General features: G+C 40.1%; 3 protein-coding genes across 3 annotated transcripts in view; 2 read left to right on the forward strand and 1 right to left on the reverse strand.

The window, feature by feature from the left end:
• On the forward strand, positions 1 to 17561 carry LOC134291135 (putative Dol-P-Glc:Glc(2)Man(9)GlcNAc(2)-PP-Dol alpha-1,2-glucosyltransferase). The gene is made up of 4 exons (XM_062858496.1): positions 1 to 244; positions 312 to 782; positions 840 to 1028; positions 16956 to 17561. The coding sequence occupies exons 1-4, from the start codon at positions 89 to 91 to the stop codon at positions 17523 to 17525; spliced, it is 1386 nt and encodes a 461-aa protein (XP_062714480.1). The 5' UTR covers positions 1 to 88; the 3' UTR covers positions 17526 to 17561.
• The window catches only part of LOC134291270 (uncharacterized), a 210420-nt gene that overhangs the window by 34523 nt on the left and 149816 nt on the right, over positions 1 to 26081 (forward strand). The gene's annotated exons all lie outside the window — the stretch shown is intronic.
• The window catches only part of LOC109401117 (cytochrome P450 4d2), a 17000-nt gene continuing 8477 nt past the window's right edge, over positions 17559 to 26081 (reverse strand). Inside the window, exons 2-4 of the mRNA XM_019673596.3 lie at positions 18763 to 19146; positions 17902 to 18702; positions 17559 to 17781 (exon numbers count right to left, since the gene is read on the reverse strand). Coding sequence (XP_019529141.3) covers positions 17627 to 17781; positions 17902 to 18702; positions 18763 to 19146 — 1340 coding nt within the window. The 3' untranslated portion in view covers positions 17559 to 17626. The remainder of the gene's footprint in view (positions 17782 to 17901; positions 18703 to 18762; positions 19147 to 26081) is intronic.

The following is a 26081-nucleotide window of genomic DNA, read 5'->3' on the forward strand; positions in this document are numbered from 1 at the left end:
TGGTTAGCTTGTCTCGTTCCATTCGCCACATTAGCAGTTAATTCCACTCATCAATGAACTGCGATTGTTGAGTAAAATCGCAACCAAAATGCGAAATCAATTAATATTCTTCGCATTTATTAGCGCATACTCGGCCGTTTCGTTTGTTCTGTTCAACTTAATTTACCGCACCTCGAAGGTTGTGATCGATGAAGAGTTCCACTTGCGCCAAGGCGAACACTACTGCCATGGACGATTCGATGTAGTAAGAGTCCTTCGATATATCAATGTTTTAACTTTCTGCTTTATCAAAACAATTTACAAACTTTCAGTGGGACAACAAAATCACAACCTTTCCGGGCCTCTACCTGGTCTCGGCCTCCTTCCTGGGCCCATTCCAGTCCTGTTCGATCTATCACCTTCGCATGATCTCGCTGATTGCCTCCATTGCCAACGTCTACCTGATCTACATCATTCGCAAGGTGGTTCTGGCCAATCGGAACCCCGCGTACCTGCTGCTGGAGTCGATGTCGCTGGCAACACTGCCACCACTGTACTTTTTTTCGCATCTCTACTACACGGACGTGCTGTCGGTTACAATGGTACTGACCATGGTGTACTTTAGCCTGAAGGGAATGCACAATTGGGGCGGTATTGCCGCCTTTATGGCCATTCTGATGCGACAGACCAATGTGGTGTGGGTTGGAATGGTGCTTGGCAACCAGGTCATCAAGACGGCCATCGATCTGTGTCAGCCGGGCGGAAAGGGGTCCTCAAGAAAGGGGCGCCATTATGGATTCGCGGTATTTCAGTGATATCTAATGGGAAACATTTGATTCTGACAGTAAAATTCATTTCAGGATTTGTGGCAATCAATCAAAACTATGCTCAAGAAACCTAAAATAATGATTGATCTGCTCAGGCATGTATTGCCCAACTATTTTGGATACATTATTAACATCGTGGGTTTCGTCATTTTCTTGTTTACGAACGGGTCTATTGTCATCGGAGATAAAACTGCTCACGTGGCAAAGCTACATGTTCCTCAGGTATGTACTTATATATACTTTTTTAATTCTTGAAGAAACCAAGGTCGTTACTTCCATGATGTCTGGAATTTCCAGTTTTAATGAGTATTATTGTGCATCCCAGCTTAATCACTCAGATGCTGACGATCTCAACCAGCCGTCGTTTATCGTGAAAAGATTGTGCCCCGTTTGATTTGTATACGGCGGCTGATTATCCATGACAGCTCCCACCCGGCGGCTGCAAAAACAGTTTTAGCCAAGGTACACACCGTGTGTAAATCATACGGGCGCGGTCTGGCGCGATCTGATGCTGCGCGTTTCGAACGCAGCTTGTTGAGAATCTAAGATAAGCGCGACAATATTGTGCATCCTAGCTTAATCACTCAGATCCTGCTGATCTGAGTCAGCCGCCATAACATTGCACCCGTTTGACTTGTACACGGCGGCTGACAGCTCCACCCGGCGGCTGCAAAACAGTTTTAGCCAAGGTGCACACCGTGTACAAATCATACGTGCGCGGTCTGGCGCGATCTGAGGCTGCGCGTTTCGAACGCAGCTTGCTGAGAATCTAAGATAAGCGCGACAATAGTTAGAATAAGAATTAAAAACCCTAATTAATTCACCTAGCGGTGATGGTGCCTTTCTCGTGCTTTAAAATATCCTTTCGACAAAACTCAAGCGACATGTTGACGACATTGACATAAATACAAAATGAAAACTGCTTGCTAAATCTAATCAATAAGGATACATTTTATATTAGCATAACATCCAATATTGAGAAATTATAAAACAAAATTCAAACCATATAAGTGTCATGAAGCCGCAAAATTTTGAAACGACATTTTAGATTTTCCGGTCATCATTTTATGACTCCGGATATCTACCCCAACTAAACTAACCGCCATCTTGAACATTGAGACACTATCTTGGATGTCCTGGTATTCATTTTTGGACCTAAAATTACATAAAATAGTCGCCGTATTGAATTTTGGCATGTCGTTTATGATTTTCTGGTTACCAGTTTTGGACGAAGACCGGCATTCTTCCCTATTCAAACTATAGTCATATTGCAGACCTTGTGAAACAGCGGACAGCTTGGGTTTTCTGATTACAAATTTTGAATTCTGAACATATTTCCATGCAAAATATGCCCATAATGCAAGAGTTAAAAATCCTATAAAATAGGCACTTACTTGAATACTGGGACATTATCTTGGATTTTGGACCGCTATCTTGGATACTTTGGTGGACTCCGAACATATTTCCCATACCAAACACACTTATTTTACATAGTTTTAGAGCTCAAAATTCCTTAAAACAGCCGCCATCTTCTGTTGACGCGATCAAATTCTTATTTTTCCATTCAACGTTGACCCATCCTGCTATAAATTTACACCTTAGGAATCTGAAATGGTACGATTTGGTGAGATCGCTTTAGTTTTGTCTATATTTTGTTCTCTTTCATATATGTGAACTTAGACCGATTCGTCACTGTTGTTCATACCTAACGTTTATCAGGCCATTATACAAAGCCACGATTTAATTTTTCACATGAACGTTGGTTCTGCTACACAAAAGCTAGTCTCTAATGTGATCTAAGGCTATTTTCTTGCTAACCGTTCATTAGATTATCAAAAAATCTGCGATCTGGTGTGTCGTATATATGGGTTTGGTTCTTTTTTATATTTGGTAATATCCGGTGGGATAGCCGAATATGATTCCATGAGTCATAGATCATGACACTACCGCTTTTCCCAATTATGGTCTGAGATTATTTTATTGCTTATTTTTCACCTGTACCTAACCACCGCGATTTGATATATCGCATGTATGAGTTTGATTCACTTTTACTTTTAACCACTTTCGAAGCCACAGCTGAACCCGCAACACTACCGGGTCTGACCCTATTTTTCCATCAGGATGTCGATAAGTCGTGATCAGTCTTGTTAGAGATCACAGTCATTTGAACCTTTTCGTCGATATTCGGCCTTCTTTGTCTCTGGTATTCGCAACACAATCAATCAAACTATTGTTCGAAACAAAAATGTCAAACGAATGCACTTCACCACGATAGCAGCTTCGGAAGACGGTTCGGCTTTTGTTATTCCTGTCTTCCTCCATAACAAGAGCTATGTTGCCCATCTGTGTGCCGTATTCAATGTAACATGCAAGAATAAACTCATATTAACATTCATAATCGGAATTGGCTGAGAATATATGCGTAATGCTAGAATTACCCACGTGTCATCGTGTCAGATGACATTGATTTGACTCTTTCTTATGTTTAATTAAGCAAGCTGACACGCGACTGCGGCAACGAAATGAAGCTAGTGAATAGTGTCGAATGTTTACAAGACTGGTCGTGATTTGATACACCGCATCCATGGGTTTGGTTAAATTTTACATTTTACTACCCGGATCTGATTCTGGGTAACTACCGGCTGAACCAAATATGGTCTGACATTATTGTCTTGTTAACTGCTCATTGGTTAACCAAAAACGCTGCAAATTGAAGGTGTCACATGCAGAGTTTGACAATTTCGACGGGACTCTCGGAACCCATTCCGGAACACTACCAGTTGTCTTTAGTGTGACCTAAGGCTATTTTCTAGCTAACTGTTCATCAGGTTATCGCAAAAGCCACGATTTGATGTGTCACATGCCTGGATTTGGTTTACTTTTACATTTGGCCACTCAAAACTGATTCCGAAACACTTGCTGGCCGTTCATTAGGTAATCTAAAAAGCCGCTATTTGATGTGACGCATGTACGGGTTTGTTTCTCTTTCAGATTTGACCGCTTCGGCGGGAACCCCGGAACCGGTTCCGGAACACTACTGGTTCAAATATGGTCTGAGATGATTTTCCTTATCAATGTCCATCAGGTCATCGAAAATGCCGTGGTTTGATGTGTCGCATGCATGGGTTTGGTTCAATTGTATATTTGGCCACCTCCAGCGGGACGCCTAGAACCGGTTTCGGAACACTACCGGTTCAGATATGATCTGAGACTTTTTTCCTACTTACCGCTCATCAGGTCATTGAAAATGCCGTGGTTTGATGTGTCACATGAATGGGTTTGGTTCAATTTTATTTTTGGCCACTTCCAGTGGAACGCCTAGAACCGGTTCCGGAACACTACCGGTTCAGATATGGTCTGGGATAATTTTCCTGCTCATTGTCCATCAGGTCATCGAAAATGCCGTGGTTTGATGTGTCACATGAATGGGTTTGGTTCAATTTTATTTTTGGCCACTTCCAGTGGAACGCCTAGAACCGGTTCCGGAACACTACCGGTTCAGATATGGTCTGGGATAATTTTCCTGCTCATTGTCCATCAGGTCATCGAAAATGCCGTGGTTTGATGTGTCGCATGCATGGGTTTGGTTCAATTGCATATTTGGCCACTTCCAGCGGGACGCCCAGAACCGGTTCGGGAACACTACCGGTTCAGATATGGTCTGAGACTACTTTCCTGCTTACCGCTCATCAAGTTATTGAAAATGCCGTGGTATGATGTGTCGCATGCATAGGTTTGATGCATTTTCATATCTGGTCCCTTCCTGGGGTACCGTTCCGGAACATCTAAATGGCCATATCTCCGGAACGGCTGGACCGATTCGAACCATTTTCAATAGGAAACAATGGGACCAGATTCCGCGTCGAACGAATTGTCGGTCATTGAAATCGGATGAGGTTTACTGCCAAAAAGTGATGTGAGTTTTTTTGTACACACACATACACACATACATACACACACACATACATACACACAGACATCACCTCAATTCGTCGAGCTGAGTTGATTGATATATGTGACTCGACCCTCCGGGCCTTCTATCGAAAAGTCATTTTTGGAGTGAACATATAGCCTTTCCAGTACACTTAGTGTACGAGAAAGGCAAAAATTGTGAGTTCGATTTGGAAAACAAAATTTTCAATTGAACGTTCTTCACGTACCAGTAAAATTAGAGGGTTCGCTGTTGCGCACAATGGCGATTTCTAATTTAAACATGTATCGCAATATAAAATAGGCATCCCTGTAGACATATCCTGATATTCATACGAATAGACGTTGCAAAGAAAGAGAGTCATTATATAGCTTGTCTCTCATTCTGCTGGAAGAGTCGATCTCAAATCCCCTCTTGCAATCGCAACAATCGTGTTTAATAGAAAGTTTCAATCGAATAGAAAAAATGGAAAATAGCATATTCAATTATATAGCTTTTAAGATTACTGTTTTTCAAAATAACTCTTGAAAATCATTCAATTGTTCATGTAATTATTTACGGGCAATAATATTTAATAGTAGCTTTACGAATAATACCTATTTCGAACCGAAAACACAATATTCCTGTACACATATTTGTGATGTTTTTTTAGTTCCTGTTATTCATACTTCTCACAATTGTTCTTGCAAATAATTTTCATGTGCACACTATAAAAAAGGGATTGTCGCTATGAACGTTATGGTCGATCCGAAAATACTAACATCCTGTACTGCCCATAATCGCATAAGAGTAACATTCAATAGGAGTATGCATAGGAGAATACGCAACCCAAAGTTTGCAACTTTCGTTTGTATGGAAATAAGCCTTATTTTGGAAATTTATCAAGTTTAAAAATAAACGTTTTATTTTAGTTACATCATGGTACTTAGCTCATCTAGTCTATTTGACCGAAAAAAATAACTAGAGATGTAACGCACTTAATATGTTATCACTATAAGCTTTATTCAAACGAATTCGCTGGAGTTTACAATAATGCATGCCAGTTTAACCAACTAAAAAATAATAATCGTATAACCAATACCGTGAGAATTCGCGATTTGAGCCTAAATACCTCCAGCATAGATAGAAATATTTTACATAATGTCTCGGGAAAATCCTTTTAGAGATTTCTAAACAAACTACTCAGATAGGATTGAATATACAATATGTTGGTGCTTAATTTCTAGATAGTAAGTCTGCCGATTGTTCTTACCAATCCAAATCTCTAAAAATAAAACAGGTAATAAAGTAACTCCAGGCGCAGCTAATGTTTTGTTCAAATACGCCATTAATAAACATTGGAATAATCATATGATTTTTTTAAATTTTAGGTGATTGTCAAGAAAAAAATCTAGGGGGTGTCAAATTTATTCTAAGGGGTGCCAGGCACCCCTGGAACCCCCCCTAGCTACGCCAATGGTCTCCAGTTAGCCTAGTGGTTAAGGCTATGAATCGTCAATCCGGAGACGGCAGGTTCGATTCCCGTTCCGGTTGGGGAAATTTTCTCGACTCCCTGGGCATAGTGTATCATTGTACTTGCCTCATAATATACAAATTCATGCAATGGCAGGCAAAGAAAGCCCTTCAATTAATAACTGTGGAAGTGCTCGAAGAACACTAAGTTGAAGAGAGGCAGGCCAAGTTTCAGTAGGAACGTAGAGCCATGAAGAAGAAGAAAAAAACCCCTTTCAGAATCTCTGGAATCGCAGAATCCAAAGAATCACATGGAAAGAACTTCAAAGGGGCGCTGAATTTTGGAAACTTTGAGTAACCAGTTCTCATTTTACCATAACAGTACTGGCTCCAAACTTGTGAATTGTGATTTCTAATTTGATTTCTGAAGGAATCTCTAAATTAATCCCTGAAGGAATTTACAAATAAATCTCTGGCCGACTTCTTATAGAAATTCGTGGAGTATTTTTTTAAGCATTCCCAGGAGGAATGTCAAAAGGAACCTAAAGAAAATTCTTTAGGAAACCAATGGAGGATTTTCTGAAGATATTCATTCAGGAATACCGTCGTGCGGGGCTACTTTGGACACTTTTGAATATGGATTTTTTGAATTCAAAATATGGTTCGAATCTGTTTGATGTCTTTGGGACTATTGTGAAGCAATAGTTTTCGCATCATTTGGTTGAAATTATTTTTCAAACAGACCGTTTATTGCTTGTCAGGACGCGAAAAAACATCGAATAAACATTAGAATACCGTCTACCCCCGTTCGTTTGACCGCATCTAATCTGAACACTTTTTAATTTGACCCTCTAATCTGCACATCGTTCAAATTAAAAATGGCTCAAACTTCATTCTGCTAATGGAACGGGGTGAAACGGAACGCAGAATCAAAACAAAACATAAAATGAGGCTGCCAGCAGTGGGGTTTTTCGTCGTCCACAGGGTTGCTAGAAGTTCAAACTAAAAATGAACCCCGTTGGTTTGCATGAGGTGTCGTTCAAACCAACGGGGGTAGACGGTAACCTGCCACAGAAATCCAATGTCGCGACTGTTCGTGTGACTAACATCTAGTTTGCCTCGCCCTTACAGCGTCAGTAGCGGTACAGGCATACCTCGATAGTACGTACACCACCGCTTCGTTTGTACGTACTATCGAAACGTACGTACTATCGAATCACAAATTTTTATTTCAAATTTCATTTTTAAATCAAAGAATGTTATTTTTAGAACGTCAGGATTGTCAAAAAATTACATGTGACCTAAGGGTCCGTTTATTAATTACGTAATTTTGCTTGTTTAGGATCCTATCTTTATTGGAAAAATTTCTAGGGATGCTTCGTAGAGGCATCTCGTCTCTGGGAACTTAAACTAATTTTATTTGAATTATCTTTTAGAACCATCCAAACTGATTTAGATATCATTAAATCGATCTAGATCAGTTATACATGGTTATAGAAACATTCTAAAAGTATTATCTTCTGCAATATTTATTGCCGTGGTATTTTCAAAACCATTTGAATATTGCTCCTTCTAGGACACCTCCAAGAGTTTAACTTTTTACGAGAAGGGATTCCTAGAGGTATCCCGGAGCTCTTGGAGGAATCCCGGAATTCTTGGAGGAATTCAAGGGAAAATTATTTGATGAATCTAAGAAAGAATTTCTGGAGTAATCTTGGAATGAATTCATGGAAAAATCCCGGGACGAAATTCCTGGAAGTATTCAGGAAGAACATGGGCGAAACTTCGGATTCCTGCCAGGGGGGTGTACTACAAACAAATATTCATTAGTTCATCCATTCATCTTTCATCGCCCCATATAGACGAGACGACTTTCCGTGGGCGGGCAAATTTTGACACCACAGCGGGGTCGACTCTCAACAACTGCGGTGTCAAAAAAATTCAGGCTCAGTGAATTCAATATTCATCGGTGCACTCGTCTATCTTACAGCCATGCATTCAGATTCAACGGGGTGCCTGGCATGCCCGGCACCCCCAGTAATTTCGCCTATGTATGAGGAACAAATTCCTGAAGAAATCCTGGAAGTCCCGAAAGTATTACAGAAGAAATCCTTGGTGAAGTTTCGGATGGTTGATTTGTCTTTACTAAAGAGATTTTCAGCCCTTGGCTGGTTCGTCTCTAAGTTTCGGATGGAATCTCTGGAGAAATCTCTGAAAGAGACCCTGGAATCGCAGAATAAACTCCTGGAAGAATCCTTAAGGAATCCCAGAAAGAATTCCTGGAGAAATCTCGGAACCAACACCTAGAGGAATTTCGGAACTGAAAGAAACTTGAAGAAATCCCTAAAGCAAGCGAGAAAGCGAAATGTGCTTCCCCGAATCTAACAATCCGGGTTCACCTAGAAACAATTGAATTGGTACAGCCTATAGGACAATGCAAGCCGCGGTTGCTAAAGAATTTTTTGAATGTTTGTGACCTTTTTGTTTACGTTCGGACTTCAAGAGATTTCTTCCAGAACTTCTCAAGAAGTCTCCGGAATCCTCCAGGAATTTCATCCGAGATTTTACGAGTAGTTTCTTCTAGGATGACTCTGGATTTATTTTTTGGGCTTCCAGATGGTATTCCTGGAAATTCTAGCAACTTCAACCCAAGAGGAAACTTCTGAAGGAATCCTAGATAAACTTCCGGAAGAATTTCATTAAGAGCTAAGAAAGCTTAAGAAAGCTCTGGAACAAATTTGTAGACAAACCACGAGGGGAGTCCCGGATGGTTTTCATGTGGAATCCCAGAAAGAACACCATGAGGTGAGCCACCAAGGCACCATCTAGTTATAAAACAGCACACGCATCCCCCATTTTGAATTAAATCCAGCCACTCATGATAAGCTGACGATTTTTTTTAATGCGAGAGCTGACGATTTTTTAAGTCCGAATCGTAAACAACAAAGTCACGAAACGTCAAAAACTTAGAACATTTTCCTTAGCAACCGCGGCTTGCAGTGCCCTACGGTACTCAAAGTTGTTTAAATTCTCGAACTCATAGTTTTCCATATTTTATAAGTATCGCAAAAAAAAAGTTAATTGTTGGAAAATGAAAAAAATAACAAGTAAGTGAACTGAAATCAATGGTAACTTGATGGGTTTGATTCATGTTTTGGAGAGCAATCTTCGCCGAGAAATTCAGTTTTTTTATTACCACTCAAAATTGAACCATAATGTGCCTTTTCGTTTTATTACAACGTTTTATTGGTATAGAAAGCGTTTATTTAATAACTGTGCTAGTGCTTATAGACCACTAAGCTGAGAAGCAGTCCTCCCCTTGTTGGGATGTAACGCCAGAATGATGATGCCAGATATTATGACTGGCAGAATATATCTCTGTAAAGCGAAGAATACTGCAATCATTACATCAAACGTATTCGTTCATGCCTTTCATTTCGCTACATTTTAAAACTGTTTATTTACTGAAAATCCATGTTATAGGAATCTGCATAACACAAATTCATAGTATCGGAGTCTCTGCTATACATCTACCAATGGTTCGAACTCATTTTTGTAGATTAAAAATTAACTAAATTTTGGTGTACGTACTATCGAGGCAAAATGTACGTACTATCGAGGGTACGCACTATCGAGGGTACGTACTATCGAGGTACGCCTGTACTATAAATGTCAAATAAATTTTGTTTACCAAAACAAAAGGTCCTCTACAAGATGGGCACTTAAACATAATCAATTATTACAACAGGAGTTATTAAAATAATTGAAAAGGAAAACTGAGTACAGCGCCATTGGCGTTCTAGTGTATTTCTATTGAATAAACCAATAAAATATACATATCGTATCAGAACATTTGGTCTGCAAGCATTGATTCTACAGTTCATAAATTTCAAAGGGTTGATCAATTCATTCAAAATGTATCAACGTAGCATATACAATCGAATATTTGTATCGTTATGCATTGTAAATGACCGTTTCACCTAAATAAAGGATTGATGGTCCCTTTTTTCAGGCTATCTATATAGCAATATCACGCTGCTCATAATACCAAAGGTAGCATAGAACCTTCTTAAAACGCATATTTTTATTGAAATTATGTAAGATACAGTATACTACAGTATTGGTACAAAGTAGTTTTCTAAATAACCCTGGAATTTGAAATGCAGTATTGTTATAGATAACAATGTCCAAAGTAGCCCCCATCCGGTTCTATATGACATGTGTCCGATTGGTGTATGAACAACTTTTTTGTTTACTGATGGATTCACTTCAAATTTTGCATATCCTACATACATACTCACGATTATTATGTCTAAAAAATTTGGAAATCCATTCACTACTCTGGGAGTTATAATGTCATAAAGTTGAAAAACCATGAAAAAGTGTATAATGAAGCCCCGAAACGACGGTACTTGAAGAAACTCCTACAGAAACCGCTAGTGGTATTCATTAAGGATTCTCTTGAGAAATTTTAAGAAAAATTCCTGGAAGAACCCCTTAAGGCCAAGGGGCCTGCAACTCTAAACTCTCATTAGTATGCATAAATACTAGGAAATACTACGGAAATACTATCGGATAAGCAAGCCGGTTGCTTTGATTCATCTTCATATGTATATGAGACGAGCTTTGGCTGTCAAAATTTGTGAGTCGATTTATTTGCCGGCTAACGAAAAGATACGGTGGTACATTTTTCAACTCTTTGTTTTCAAATTCAACTATTTTGAAAAAATACAGTAACCCTCGAGCAGTCGCGTCTTCGTCCACCCTCAGCGACACCACGCGTACGTTGTGTACCTCAAGCGGGCTTGTTTCATGGTGCGTGTACTCAGTACACGAAACGACCGCTCCCGGGTAAATACATTAAAATATTGAACCACTGCTCAAAACTTTTTTGTTTTGGAGAGCAATCTTCGCCGAGAAATTCAGTTTTTTTATTACCACTCAAAATTGAACCATAATGTGCCTTTTCGTTTTATTACAACGTTTTATTGGTATAGAAAGCGTTTATTTAATAACTGTGCTAGTGCTTATAGACCACTAAGCTGAGAAGCAGTCCTCCCCTTGTTGGGATGTAACGCCAGAATGATGATGCCAGATATTATGACTGGCAGAATATATCTCTGTAAAGCGAAGAATACTGCAATCATTACATCAAACGTATTCGTTCATGCCTTTCATTTCGCTACATTTTAAAACTGTTTATTTACTGAAAATCCATGTTATAGGAATCTGCATAACACAAATTCATAGTATCGGAGTCTCTGCTATACATCTACCAATGGTTCGAACTCATTTTTGTAGATTAAAAATTAACTAAATTTTGGTGTACGTACTATCGAGGCAAAATGTACGTACTATCGAGGGTACGCACTATCGAGGGTACGTACTATCGAGGTACGCCTGTACTATAAATGTCAAATAAATTTTGTTTACCAAAACAAAAGGTCCTCTACAAGATGGGCACTTAAACATAATCAATTATTACAACAGGAGTTATTAAAATAATTGAAAAGGAAAACTGAGTACAGCGCCATTGGCGTTCTAGTGTATTTCTATTGAATAAACCAATAAAATATACATATCGTATCAGAACATTTGGTCTGCAAGCATTGATTCTACAGTTCATAAATTTCAAAGGGTTGATCAATTCATTCAAAATGTATCAACGTAGCATATACAATCGAATATTTGTATCGTTATGCATTGTAAATGACCGTTTCACCTAAATAAAGGATTGATGGTCCCTTTTTTCAGGCTATCTATATAGCAATATCACGCTGCTCATAATACCAAAGGTAGCATAGAACCTTCTTAAAACGCATATTTTTATTGAAATTATGTAAGATACAGTATACTACAGTATTGGTACAAAGTAGTTTTCTAAATAACCCTGGAATTTGAAATGCAGTATTGTTATAGATAACAATGTCCAAAGTAGCCCCCATCCGGTTCTATATGACATGTGTCCGATTGGTGTATGAACAACTTTTTTGTTTACTGATGGATTCACTTCAAATTTTGCATATCCTACATACATACTCACGATTATTATGTCTAAAAAATTTGGAAATCCATTCACTACTCTGGGAGTTATAATGTCATAAAGTTGAAAAACCATGAAAAAGTGTATAATGAAGCCCCGAAACGACGGTACTTGAAGAAACTCCTACAGAAACCGCTAGTGGTATTCATTAAGGATTCTCTTGAGAAATTTTAAGAAAAATTCCTGGAAGAACCCCTTAAGGCCAAGGGGCCTGCAACTCTAAACTCTCATTAGTATGCATAAATACTAGGAAATACTACGGAAATACTATCGGATAAGCAAGCCGGTTGCTTTGATTCATCTTCATATGTATATGAGACGAGCTTTGGCTGTCAAAATTTGTGAGTCGATTTATTTGCCGGCTAACGAAAAGATACGGTGGTACATTTTTCAACTCTTTGTTTTCAAATTCAACTATTTTGAAAAAATACAGTAACCCTCGAGCAGTCGCGTCTTCGTCCACCCTCAGCGACACCACGCGTACGTTGTGTACCTCAAGCGGGCTTGTTTCATGGTGCGTGTACTCAGTACACGAAACGACCGCTCCCGGGTAAATACATTAAAATATTGAACCACTGCTCAAAACTTTATTAATCTAATGCTGGTAGACTCACTTGCTGTTATTTATCGCGGAACAAAACCAGAGGCAAACCTCAAGTAAAATCACAGTAGGTAATGGTTTGTAGATAAACCAGCCTAAATTACGAAGTTTAACAGCGCGCGGTTGTTATTATGGCTTAGGATCATCTTTTATGATGTCAGATTGGGGTTGGCCGTTATTCATTGCTTTTTTATTTTCAAAAACTCAGTTCAAATTCTGTAATCACTCATGGATTTATATTGCATCTCAAATTCTATAGCTAAAAGGAAACAAGCACACATGTTATTTTACAATTTATTACAGCTTCTCTGAAAACTTATCAATACGCAGATGAAAAGTGGTAAAATACACAATTATTGATTGCGTCCTCTTGGGTGAAACTTTAACTAGCCTTGCTTTCACCTGCGGGGCTGCCTTTTACGTCTGCAACTGCTGCTCTTCCGTTTATGTGCAGACGAAGATTTTCTAGAAGAAATCGCAGATTTCTTCTCCACAATCCCATTCCCGCTCAAAATTCATCCAACATATGTAGTTTGCCGACGCTCATATAGGTTTGCGCAACTCGGTTTCCGTTCAAATGCCCGTGAGGTCCTTAGTGAGGTTTTTTATGTTTTTTTTTTGCGAGATCAGGAAAGAATTCATAGCGCGGCTTTTCCTTCAGTTTGATTTCTGGCTCAACTGATGCGGCTAATACACATATAGAATACATATAGAATACATATAGAATGAAAAATCAATTAATTACTCTTTCAGAAATCGATCGCTGATATATCTGTCGCTAACCTTGGCGTTTGTTGGTGATTTCATCCGGAAACTCCTTTGAATTTCTTCCTAGAATTTAACCTCACGAAACCCAATTGACAGCGGAACCATCTGTTGTTTTTTTCTATGTGCAGACGTTGCTGTGGACGCAAGGCATACTACGCAAAGTTGAAAAATACTAGAAATACTACTGGAATACTTGAGCGAGAAATACTACAATGTTTAGAGTTGCAGGCCCCTTGCTTAAGGCGAAACTGGAAGCATTTTCTCATTTTTTCAGTTTTTGATTTTTTTAAAAAATAACGAAGCAATATTTTCAAAAACGGTTTTCGTACACATGTAGAGTATGGATCAATGTATCTTCTGATTTTTTTTTTTTGGCGTTGAAAAAGTTTTCCATTTTGTCTAAAACCATTTTTTTGTGAAATTTCGTTCAAAAATGGTTTCTGCAAAAACGAAAAACATTTTCCACAACGAAAACAAAATCAGAAGATACTTCCAGTTTCGCTTTAAGGAATCTCTTGAGGAATATCTTGTAAAACAAACGGAAAATTATTTAAAAATATTCAAAAAAAAAACAACAACAAAAAGTTTCCAATGGAATTCATGCTGATATTCCCAGGAAATATTTCTGGAGAAAATTCTGAATTATGTCTCTAGAACATGGTTTCTCAAACTATGGATTGCAAACCTTTATCCAGGGGGTCGCAAGGGCCAGTCTAATATTTTACTGTAACAGACAACAAATGAGGGAATTTCTGCAGGGGGTCGCGAAAAGTACATCTGTTCGCTTAAGGGGGTCGCGCAACTAAAAGTTTGGGAACCTATGCTCTAGAAGATTTCCTAAACGAATTCCTGAAGTAGTTTCCGTTAGGAATCCGTTGAAAACTTTCATAAAGAATCCCTGCGGAAATTTGTGGAGAAATTCTCAAAAGATTATTTAGGGAAATCAACGCAGGAATTTGTAGAAAAATAAATCCGAAATATTCCTTTTCAAATTTTTCGACTGAAAGAGTAAGAGCGGTAATTTCTTTCAGGCAGTCTAGTGTGTTGGTTCACCGTTCAACCGGGATCGAAACGATGAAGCAAATAAAACAATTGATTCATGAGCCAACTAACAAGACTGCAAGACAGAAATAAATTATCGCTGAAATCCGTGAAAGATTTTCTGGAAAAATCATTGGGAGAGTTTCATCTAATTCATGGAGCACTTTTATACGAAATTTATGGAAATTTTTTTTGGAGGTGAAGTGAAGAAGTTTTTGGAGGAGCTTTAGAAGCTATTCTTGGAGACTTTTTAATGGAATCCTTGACAGAATTTATGTACGAAACTTTGGTGAAATTTCTGAAAATTTTATGAAATTATAATTTTTTAAAGGATTTGTTGGAAGAATTTCTAAAGCAGTCAACGGGAGGTATTTATGCGAAATTTGGAGGTAGAGTTCCAATTTCTAAACGTATGCTTAGAGGATTTAATAGAAGCATCACTGGAGAATTTTCTAATGGAATCTTTAGAAGATCTAAGATCTCCTATAAAAAAAAACTTCGAAGGAATTAAAAAAAAAGTGTTTCTGAAGGAATAACAAGAGGAGTTTCTAAATCTGTCCCTTGAAGAATTTCAGCAAAAATGCCAGGTATATGTTTTAATAAATTGCTGGAGAAATTCATAAAGGGATACGAGAAATATTGACCGAAAGAACCAGTCGAGAGATTTCTGAAGGAATACTTGAAAATTTTTTTTGAATAAAGCTCTATGAAGAAGTTTTTGAACATAACTCTGAAGAAATTCTCGCTTGAATTTTTTAAAGAAACTCAAAGAAATTTCTGAAGCAACGCTTGTATGATTTTCTGCAAGATATTTCTAAAAAAAAATGCTGGAGGAAATTGCTGAATGAAAACCTGCTGGTATTTTTTTTTTTTTTGAGGGATCCCTGAGCAATTTACTGTAAAATCTCTGCAAGATTGTTTTGAGAAATTCGTGAGGATTTTGTTTTGGAAAACGTGGAGAAATTTCTGGAGAAATCTCTGGAAAACCGCCTGTAAGCCTTTCTGTAAAAAAAGTCCTGATTAGGTATAGAAATCCCCGCAGGAATTTATAAAGAAATTTCGAAAGAGAAAATTCTGAATTGATATGTATAGGAATTCTGAAAGAATTCGTGGACAAATTTCTGATCAAAAATTGATGCAAGATTTTTTTTTTACAATAATCTTTGGCGTCGTGGAAGAATTTTTCCTCGAGGAATTTCTCTAAAAATCCCTAGAAGAAAATTCTAAAGCATTCCCCAAAGAAAACTTCCCAATGAATCCTTAGAAAATGTTTCAAAACAAGGATGATAATGGGATTTGTTGCAGGAGTTTCTGGAGAAATTTCCAAATACTTTCCTGGAAAAAAAAATCTGGAGAAATGTTTACTAGATTTTCTGTAAACACCTTGGAATGACTGGAGGCATACGTCAAGTTAGGGGAATTTTACATCCCATCATTTTACATTATTTTTTTTCTATAAAAGGGTAAGTGTAATAGTTATCGCCATAGTGGTTTCCTATTTGGTCATAGTGGAAATTAAGAAAGTTTTACAATACATCTTGTCATCAAACCTCTTGAAATTATGTAAGTGTTTTAGTTATCTTAAATAATTACTGGAGAATAATAGGGAATTATAGGGAACCCCTACGTCGATAACTGGTACACTCAACCTATTACTTGTCACACATTTGATGAAGTCTCATTTGCTCTCCGAAAGTTGCCTCTTACTGCTTCTTCATCCCTCGACGTTCAGCATGATTCTCGCTAAAGCGTTGACAGCCTTCGCCGCCATTTCGTAGGCGTAGTTGACGTGATCCTTGAAGCTCAGACAGACGATCATGGACTCATCGACAGTCATCTATCTTTCATGTTTCAACAAAAGTCATGTAGTCCTCCGTCAGCATTTTCACTCTTCAAGCGTCGCTCCTGTTAAATACCATCAATACTAGGGTCTGGGACCATTTGGGCAGGAGCACCTATTTTGGGCACTTGCTGCTATAACTCAGTCAATTTCAAACTGATTGACTTGAATTTTTGCACATGGTTAGATACTGTGCGTATCTGATCGTGTTTCGAAAATCAGGTCAATCGGTTCAAAATTGACTGATTCATAACAGCAAGTGCCCAAAATAGGTGCTCCTGCCCAAATGGTCCCAGATCCTACATCGTTTACGATTCTCACGATGACGGCTTCTTTATTTTCCATAATTTTGGGGAGTCTGTCAAAATAGCTATATCAATCCTTTTGTTGCTTATAGAATAGTCTCTGAATTGACTTCACTCCTAGTCCACATTGCACACTTCTCATAAACTAACCCATAAATTCTTTTTCAGATTTTCTACTTCTCACTCTTCTTCGCGGCGTTCAGCAGCTCCCACGTACTGTCCACACTGAAGCGGATAGCCCGAATCATGCGTAAGAAGTGGCCAATGACCGCCCTCTGCGTCTGCCTCTTCGCCGCTGCCATCCACCTAAACACCATAGTCCACCCGTACATGCTGGCCGACAACCGACACTACACGTTCTACATCTGGAACCGCTTCTTCGGTCGCTGGTGGTTCGCCCGCTATCTCCCGATCCCAATCTACTACGGTGTGTTGGTGCTAGTGGTGCTGATGTTGTTACCGAGTAGCAACAACCACGAACAAACCGTGGGATTCAGCTTACTTTGGGTGGCGGCAACACTCGCTTCGGTAGCCCTACAGCAGCTGATCGAAGTCCGGTACTTCATTTTGCCATTTCTTCTGCTAAGACTGATTCAAACCAACGTGCGGACATCTGCCAACCTGCTCACACTGGAAGTGCTTGGAAACCTGGCGATCAACGCCCTCACGGTGTATGCGTTTGTGAAGAAAGAGTTTTACTGGAAGAATTATCAGGATGCCCAAAGAATTATTTGGTAAGGATTTATGGGATAAATAAAGAAATTGATGAAAGTCGTTTCCAAATTTTAATGCACATATCACATTCAGTTAGCCTCACGGGAAAGTGATCTACATCTAGGTTAAGCACGAGGCACAAAAGCGATCTGCAGTCCGTCTTTCGGCTTCAAGGTAAGTTGGATGATCAGTTGCGGTTCCGGGCCTGCCTGCGTCAACCGGTAGTGCCTGATGACCTTGGAAAGGGTGCTCTTCAGTTCCAACATGGCGAATTTTTGACCTGTAAAACATAAACACTTGTATATCAGTCGTTGTTTACATTGAGCATAGTGCAAACATAAGGTGACTTCACCGATTTTGGAGATCCCTGGTTTATATAACTACCCATGTAAATACATACCAATACAGTTCCTAGGTCCTGCGCTAAACGGAATGTACGCATACGGTGAAGACTGCTCCATGGTACGCTCGGGACTGAACCGCTCGGGGTCAAACTTCTCCGGATCTTCAAACAGCTTCGGATCCCGATGCATGACAATAATTCCCAGATTGAAGTTTGAATCTTCTGGTATGACGTTTCCTCCAATTGTGGTTTTCTCGTTGAACTTCCTGCCAATGATCGGTACCGGAGGATAGAGTCGCAGCGATTCCTTAATTACCATTTCCAGGTACTTCATGTCCTGAAGATTTCGGTAAGTCACTGGAATACTTAAATCGGTACCAATGATGTCGATTACTTCTTTGTACACTTTTTCTTGGACATCCGGGTTGCGAGCCAACAGGAGTAAAGTGAACGCAATGGCAATCGTAGTGGTATCATGGCCTTCAAACATGAAAGTGTCCACCTCTTCCTGAATCTCCTTGTCCGACAACGGTTGTCCATCAACGGTAGCTTGCAGCAGCACATCCAGGAATGCCATCTTCTTTTTGGAACCAATGCTATCGTCACCCACAATTCCACTGTCACCGTGGTCCATCAACTCCTTCCTTCGCTTCCGGATGATGTTCGTCGTGAACTCATGTAGCACCTTGATCACCTCATCCTGACGCTTCCTGTCGGGCGAAAGGTTGAACAGAAAGTCCGATCGCTGCCAAACCTTCACGAATCTGGTGGTCAGGAGATAACTCAACTCCGTCACAGCTCGAACGTACTTGGAATCCACGTCCGTCTGGGCATTTATCGGGGTTCCCATTGCGGTCTCTGAAATGTTATACAATTGGCTAGAATCGATGCGTCTCCGAAATTTCCCAATCATCTTACCACAAATGACATCCAACGCACACAGCGTCACGTACGGGTACACGTTCACCAGCTTCCCGGTGGCCTCCGGTTTCAACTTTTCCACCAGAATCCCGCTCTGCCGATCAAACACCTCGATAAACTGTTCCAAGATCTTGAAATGGAAAGCCGGAGTGATGATTTTGCGCTTGTTGAACCACTTCTGGTCGGTGCTCAACAGCAGCCCATTGCCCAACCATGGTACCAGAAACTTGTACAGCTCGCTCTTGCGGATCAGCTTCTGGCTGCTCAGCACAGTTTCCGTGTCCGGGGTGTTGGTGCAGAACAGAGCCAACCGAGTTCCGACCCAGACGCGGAACATTGTGCCGTACTTGCGGCTCAGCGTGAAGATGAAGTCCATGACATCTGCGGGAAAAATGAATGGAGGTCTTCGAAATTATTAAAGCGAACGGTGCGACCGCGTGGTCCCCAGGATCATCTAAACACTCTCTGGGGTATGGGGTAGCACCCCCTTCTACGAGTCAGCCGTGAAGTTGCCGGATAAGAAATGGACTACCAAGGTTGCAACCATTCATTTGCGAAAATTTACATTCATTTGCTATTATCTCAGTTCAGAAGCATGCTATCGAAAAACAATGTATGGATGAATTTAACCTTGTAGTTTTATCTGAAAGTTTGCCGAATAACATTGGGGTCGCAAACGTATACCAAAGTCGTGAGCGAGCTGTGAAGGTAACTTTCCACAGCGTGAATGAAATTTACATTCACCGCGTGGAGAGTTACCTTGTAGCCTCTTAGCTGCTCATAAAGGGAATAATGACAGGAATTTTGTCAAGCACTAGGTCGTTAATTGAAATTAGCACCGCCGTACACACTTCTTACACCCTCACTTACCTTGGTGGAAACATCAACGGTTTTCTGTATTTTGCAGGTAACCAACCAGTTCGAGTAACCAAGGTGGACCAAAATTCAAAAGAAGAATTGTAGCTTTCCGACTGAGTATCAAGCCAAAGCAAAATTGCTTGCAAAATCAAAGGCAACGCAGGTGTATATAAAACGAGGGATTGAGCACTTGAAATAATCTGACTACAGAGTAGTTACATTACATGATCTTAGGTTTATTTGCCCATTTGGGCACAGAATTTCACAGCGAGAGACGACACATTATATGGGTACTTGCCCTTTACCGATGACTTCGCTGACGCTCCGCAATGTTTCGTTGACGGGATCGAGCATGGGCCGGGGGGGGGGCTTGAGTTGCGGTAGTCGGCCGACAGGGTGGCACTCTGGTTGTTCCGGAATTCCGTGGTATATCGGCCGTGGACCAACAGCGTTGCTCACCGGACCTTGACCGATGGTAGAAAGTTGGATGAACGTTGGTACGTCGGCAATGTGCCGACCGGGTGACTCGCCGGACTTTGAGATGGCCGAACTCCTGATGCTCGTGGTACGCCGGCAGTGGGCCGACGGGATATCTCACAGGTCTTCGCCCGGACGTAAGCTCTTCAGATGTACAGGGATCAAAAAAAGGCTGGTCGAAGGGTGGCGTGTACCGGTTCCGGACCGATATGGAAGGTACGAGCTTGTCAACCGGAATGGCTAAGGCCCACCAGTGAGGTTGGAGTGAAGGAGCTGATGATTGGCTCGGTGTCCCAGGCAAGACTAAGGTCCACCAAGGCGCCCGGCTGTTCCTCAACTTGACGACAAATCCGGATGAAGCGGGTGGCCTTCCTCGCGTGACCGCGTGGCCGGGATCCAAGATGGCGGATGACAACGACGCGACTAGTCGCTTTCCTTCTCGTAGGCGAGATTCACGCGGTTCCGAAGGTTTTGTCCAGCTTTCTTGGAGTTTGTCTGGTCTGAGGGTGCACTGGGGGCGAAACAATCCACTCCGGGGATGATACCCGAATTGGGAAAGGGAAAAAAGAAAAGGTCCGCAAGCACTCACGGACCTAATCCAGTGCAATTAGTACCCTGCATCGCTCTCGTGCTGTGATTGCATACTACCACTTTTGTCCTATTCTTTTAGAGTATTCTAACAATTACCTTTTCTCATGCAATTGAATGCACCGAACAATGGTGATTCGTTTTTGGCTTAACTTCTTCTTTAGTTCACTAGGCCTGGGTCATTAGACCCGCACTAACTCTTCTGGCTAAACAAGCACTTTTCTTTTCGAACTATATACACCGCATGCAGGAATATTGAAATTTATATCTGTTCACTTTGGAAGTCTTACGGAACGACATGGGAATGCTTGTGGAGGAGCCAACAAGCCACAAATTGGAACCAACGGTTACAGCCTTCACAGCTCGCTCACGACTTTGGTATACGTTTGCGACCCCAATGTTATTCGGCAAACTTTCAGATAAAACTACAAGGTTAAATTCATCCATACATTGTTTTTCGATAGCATGCTTCTGAACTGAGATAATAGCAAATGAATGTAAATTTTCGCAAATGAATGGTTGCAACCTTGTGGACTACTAACCCTAATTCAAGGTGTCAAGCAACCGGTGTCTAAGAATGAGTAATCTAGAGGGTTAAATATGTGCTAACGGTGTGGAGTACTTGGGCACCCGTTACAGTATTTTGTCCCATATTGCGTTAATGCAAGGCACTGACGTGGTGGACCTTTTTCCCGTACTACTCGTGAGATTCAAACAAAAGACAGTAACAACAACAAAAATCAAACATCTAGTGGAGGTAGCGTATGAAGTTGATTATCAATATTACTTCTTTTCTCGATCAGCCTAGATAGCTATATAGTGTCGGTAGCGATTGTCTCAATTGGCAAGAATCCACCAACAGGTGACCCCTAATTCATGGTGTGATGCGGCATTATGCTTACCGTGCCTAGGAATTTATGGCTAGAGGGGTCTAATAAAAACCTAACCGCAAACGGAGCCTGTGGAGTGCCAGGGCGCCCTCCACAGTATGTAGCCTAGACCGATGCAAATTTTGAAGTTCTCGCTCCCCTAGGCTTAAACGATGCCATTTTGGGTTCTGATCATCCTACCAAAATTTGAAATTATTCGGATCAAATTTGACTGAGCACACGCCATTTAAAGTTTGTATGGAAATTACTATGGGAAATGTTATCTTTCATTTGCACAGGCTGTAGTATTTTTCTATGATGTCTTAAGAATTGAACCTATATTGATTCATATAGCTTACATTGTTATCTATCAAAATGCCAAAGACACATGACACGTAAAACCTATAGAAAAATTGTTATTCAATAAAATTTAATTTTGAATCTTTAGTAATGATGTTTTACTTTCCTTTTTGGGAACACTGCGGGACAAAATTTTACCTAGTAGGCAAGGACAAATTGAGCAATGCAATGTGTCAAAACGAAAACAGAATGAGCTGCAATTGAAGGGGAACCAATGAAGGTGAACTGCTAATAAACATTTTTCTTCCTGTGATTTCCTGAAATTGTGATTCCCCGCACCAATGTAGGTGCCTGGCCACATCCTTATTTTCTGTATACCGATCCCCAAAGAGCCAACTATAAAAAAATCAGGTCACGATCTTACTACGTTTGATCACCTTCACCATGAACTTCAACTTCATCTTGTTATTGAGAGTTAAGGTTCAGTATGGCATTGGAAAAGCATTTTTGGGAATGATTGAGACATTTACTGGTTGAATGAAAATTAATAAACTTTAAGTATCAGTTCGTCTGTGGTAAAGGATCCCTGGACTCTATGGCTTAACTTTATTTAACAAATATATTAGGCTATAAACTTATTCTTCTGGTCAACCCGGAATCGATTTTAAATTATCTGGATTATAATGTATAATACCTAATTAATGGCATGACGGCCGTGAACACCCGGGTAAGGGATGTTTGAGTTGCCGAACATTAGCAATAAATTGGCTCGATTTGACCCTATCGTATTGTATTTCTGAGTATCTGAAAGTAGAAGAGTATCCTCTCAGGTAATCCACGACTTTTTGTTTCCAGCCGGTTATTTTTTGCCCAATTTATAAGCACACAAAAACTTGGTGCTGCTGTAGTCGCTGTTGCTTCACGCCTTTGCATTTCCATGTTGACATTTGGCATTGCAAAATTTTCATGTGGCCTACTAGGCATAATTTTCCTCCCGCAGTGTTCCCAAGAAGTAAAATAAAATATCATTGCTAAAGATTAAAAACTAAATTTTATTGAATAACAATTTTTCTATAGGTTTTACGTGTCATGTGTCTTCGGCACTTTGATAGATGGCAATGTAAGCTATTTAAATCAATATCGGTTTGATTATTAAGACATCATAGAAAAATATTACAGCCTGTGCAAAAGAAACACGAGATTTCCCATAGTAATTTCCATACAAACTTTAAATGGCGTGTGCTCAGTCAAATTTCATCCGAATAATTTCAAATTTTGGTAGGATGATCAGCACCCAAATTGTCATCGTTTAAGCCTAGGGGAGCGAAAATTTCAAAATTTGCATCGGTCTAGTAGCCCTTACTGCGCTAACCGGAGCAATGGTGCAGTGGACAATTGGCTGTTCTTCTTTAGTCTCACTTGAGGCTAAATAAGGGCGGGATTATGAGGATGTTGTTAATTTGTTTAAATTTTCACCTATATGGTTTCGCATTCTGCGATTTACACAGTGTATTCTGTTTATCCTCGCCCTTGGCGTTTTCCAATCGTTACCGATCTGGTTTTATTGATGCTGTTCTTTGTTGTGCTGTTATTGCGAAGAGTTCAATCTTACCAAGTTTGGGTAGTGGCTACGGTTAGGATAGCTCAGGTCAATCTTCAGCATAGAAGAACAGCAACAATCAATCTTTGCAGACTTATGCAAAATGGCTCAGCCCAAGTGGCCTTGGTCAAAGAACCTTACTTTCGTAAGGGGAATTTCTATCTAGGAAACCTTGTGAACCCGGTGTTTTCTACTTTCAGTAAACATGAAATGACAAACTCAAGTGTCATGTCTCGAGCCTGTGTGCTTGTTAACAACGCAATAGTTGCTACACTCATCTCTGAACTAACCACCAGAGATGTATGTGCTATCACAATTGATGTATCTGTTGGAAACCTCAATAGGAAATACGTCTATTGTTCGGTTTATTTACCGCATGATGAACCATCCCCTACGGATGCTTTCAAGCAAGTCATCGCATACTGTACTTCAAGAGGCGTTCCGCTAATTGTTAGCAATGTTGCTAATGCTCACTATATCATCTGGGGCAGCTCAGACATTAACTTGAGAGGCTCCAGTTTGATGGAGTACTTAAGTAGTATAGATCTTGCATTACTTAACATAGGCAACCGCCCAACCTTCATGGTATCTGCTAGAGAGGAAGTGCTAGACATAATGCTTTGCCCTAGTAGAATTAGTCACGAGCTGACCAATTGGCATGTGTCAGATGAAGAATCTTTATCTGACCATCGCTACATCTTTTTGAATATTTAAATGTTACTTCGCAAACATGGCGTTTCAGGAATCCCCGATCAACAAACTGGGATCTCTTTACTGATTTGGTTGCGGCCAAATTTCATGGATACTCACCATCCATTAATGCTCCAAGTGATTTAGATGATGCCGTTGATACTACAACGACCTTCATCATGGAAGTTTTTGAAGAAGCATGCCCTCTACGGTCTGTGAAGATCACAAGAGGAACCCCTTGGTGGAACTCTGATCTGGCGAAACTCAGGAAACAATGTAGAAAGAGTTGGAACAGACGACGTTCAGCTGGTTCGGAGGCTTTCAGGTCGGCTCGCAAGGCCTACAGGAAAGCTCTCCGGTCTGCTGAACAATCCGGCTGGAAAAACCTTTGTACAAATGTTTCCAGTTTGAGTGAAGTCAGTCGGTTAAATAAAATCCTTGCGAAATCTAAGGATTTCCGAGTGAACGAACTTCGTTTGACAAATAGCGATCTGACTTCATCTGATGAGGAGGTTCTGGAATGCTTATTCATCACACACTTCCCTGGATGTGTGGATACTACATCTTCGGATGAACCTGATGTCTTTTCTTGTAGTTACGATTCCCTGGCTTCGGCTCGGAATATTGTACATAACTGTAGAATCGATTGAGTGGGCACTTAATAGCTTTGCTCCTTTCAAATCTCCTGGGGTAGATGGGTTTTATCCTATTTTGCTTCAGAAGGGATTTGATCATTTCAAACATGTTTTGAAAAAAAATACGAATTTGCAGTTTTGCTACAGGGTATATTCCCAAATCCTGGCGGGATATTACTGTGAAGTTTATTCCGAAAGTGGGTCGTGCGTCGTATGAAGAAGCAAAGAGTTTCAGACCTATCAGTATGACCTCTTTTCTTCTGAAATGCTTAGAACGCATTGTCAATCATCACATCCGTGATGTTCATCTGGCCAATGTGCCTCTTCATGTGTACCAACATGCTTACCAATCTGGAAAGTCCACTGTGACTCTTTTACACAAAGTTGTTTACGATATCGAGAAGGCATTCGCTCAATAGCAATCCTGCTTGGGTGTTTTCTTAGATATCGTGGATGCCTTTGACAACGCGCCTTTCGATGCCATATTAGAAGCCGCACGGGGTCATGGTATATCACCAATGATTTCCAATTGGATTCACCAAATGCTCAAAAACCGATATCTCTTCTCGACGTTGCGTCTAGCAGGGATTAGGAATTTGAGTGTTTGTGGATGCTCCCAAGGGGGAGTCTTGCCACCGCTTTTGTGGAATCTCGTAGCAGATACGCTATTGAGGCAACTCAATAATAGCGGTTTTCCTACTTATGGTTTTGCCGACGACTACCTAGCATTGTTAGTTTTTTTTCATTTCATTTCATTTCATTTATTTATAACGGAAAATACAATGGTTTGAACATCTCCTACTGAACTAATGTTCTTTTAAAGGTTTGTTCAATATCTATCTTAGAGTATTTGAATTATATTTAAGACAATTATTTCTAGTTCACTAACATATTTCTAGGGTTATTCAGAATGAATTGCTTTAGTTTTCGTTTAAATATAAATAACGTTGGAGCAGCTTTGATGTTATCAGGAATTTTGTTGTATATAATTGGTCCTATGTTCGAGAATCTACGCCGTCCTATCTCCGTTCTGAACTGTTCTCGTCGAAGGTGATGAGCGTACCTGGTATGATGTGGGTGAAGAGCATTCCCAAATGACCAATTGTGATGAATATTCAGCTCATTGATGATTTTATACATGGAAATACCAACTTGAAGCATGTGAAGGCCTAATATTGGAGGTATTTGGTGTTGAGGCAGTTCGTACAAATCAAGTGTAGGAAATAGGTACGGTAAGCTAAAGATAGCTTTAATACAGCGGTTTTGTTGAATCTGCATTGGTTTCAAGTGTACCTTGTT

This window comes from Aedes albopictus, chromosome 3, assembly GCF_035046485.1.
Source record: "Aedes albopictus strain Foshan chromosome 3, AalbF5, whole genome shotgun sequence".
In the NCBI taxonomy this organism is placed as follows: domain Eukaryota; kingdom Metazoa; phylum Arthropoda; class Insecta; order Diptera; family Culicidae; genus Aedes; species Aedes albopictus.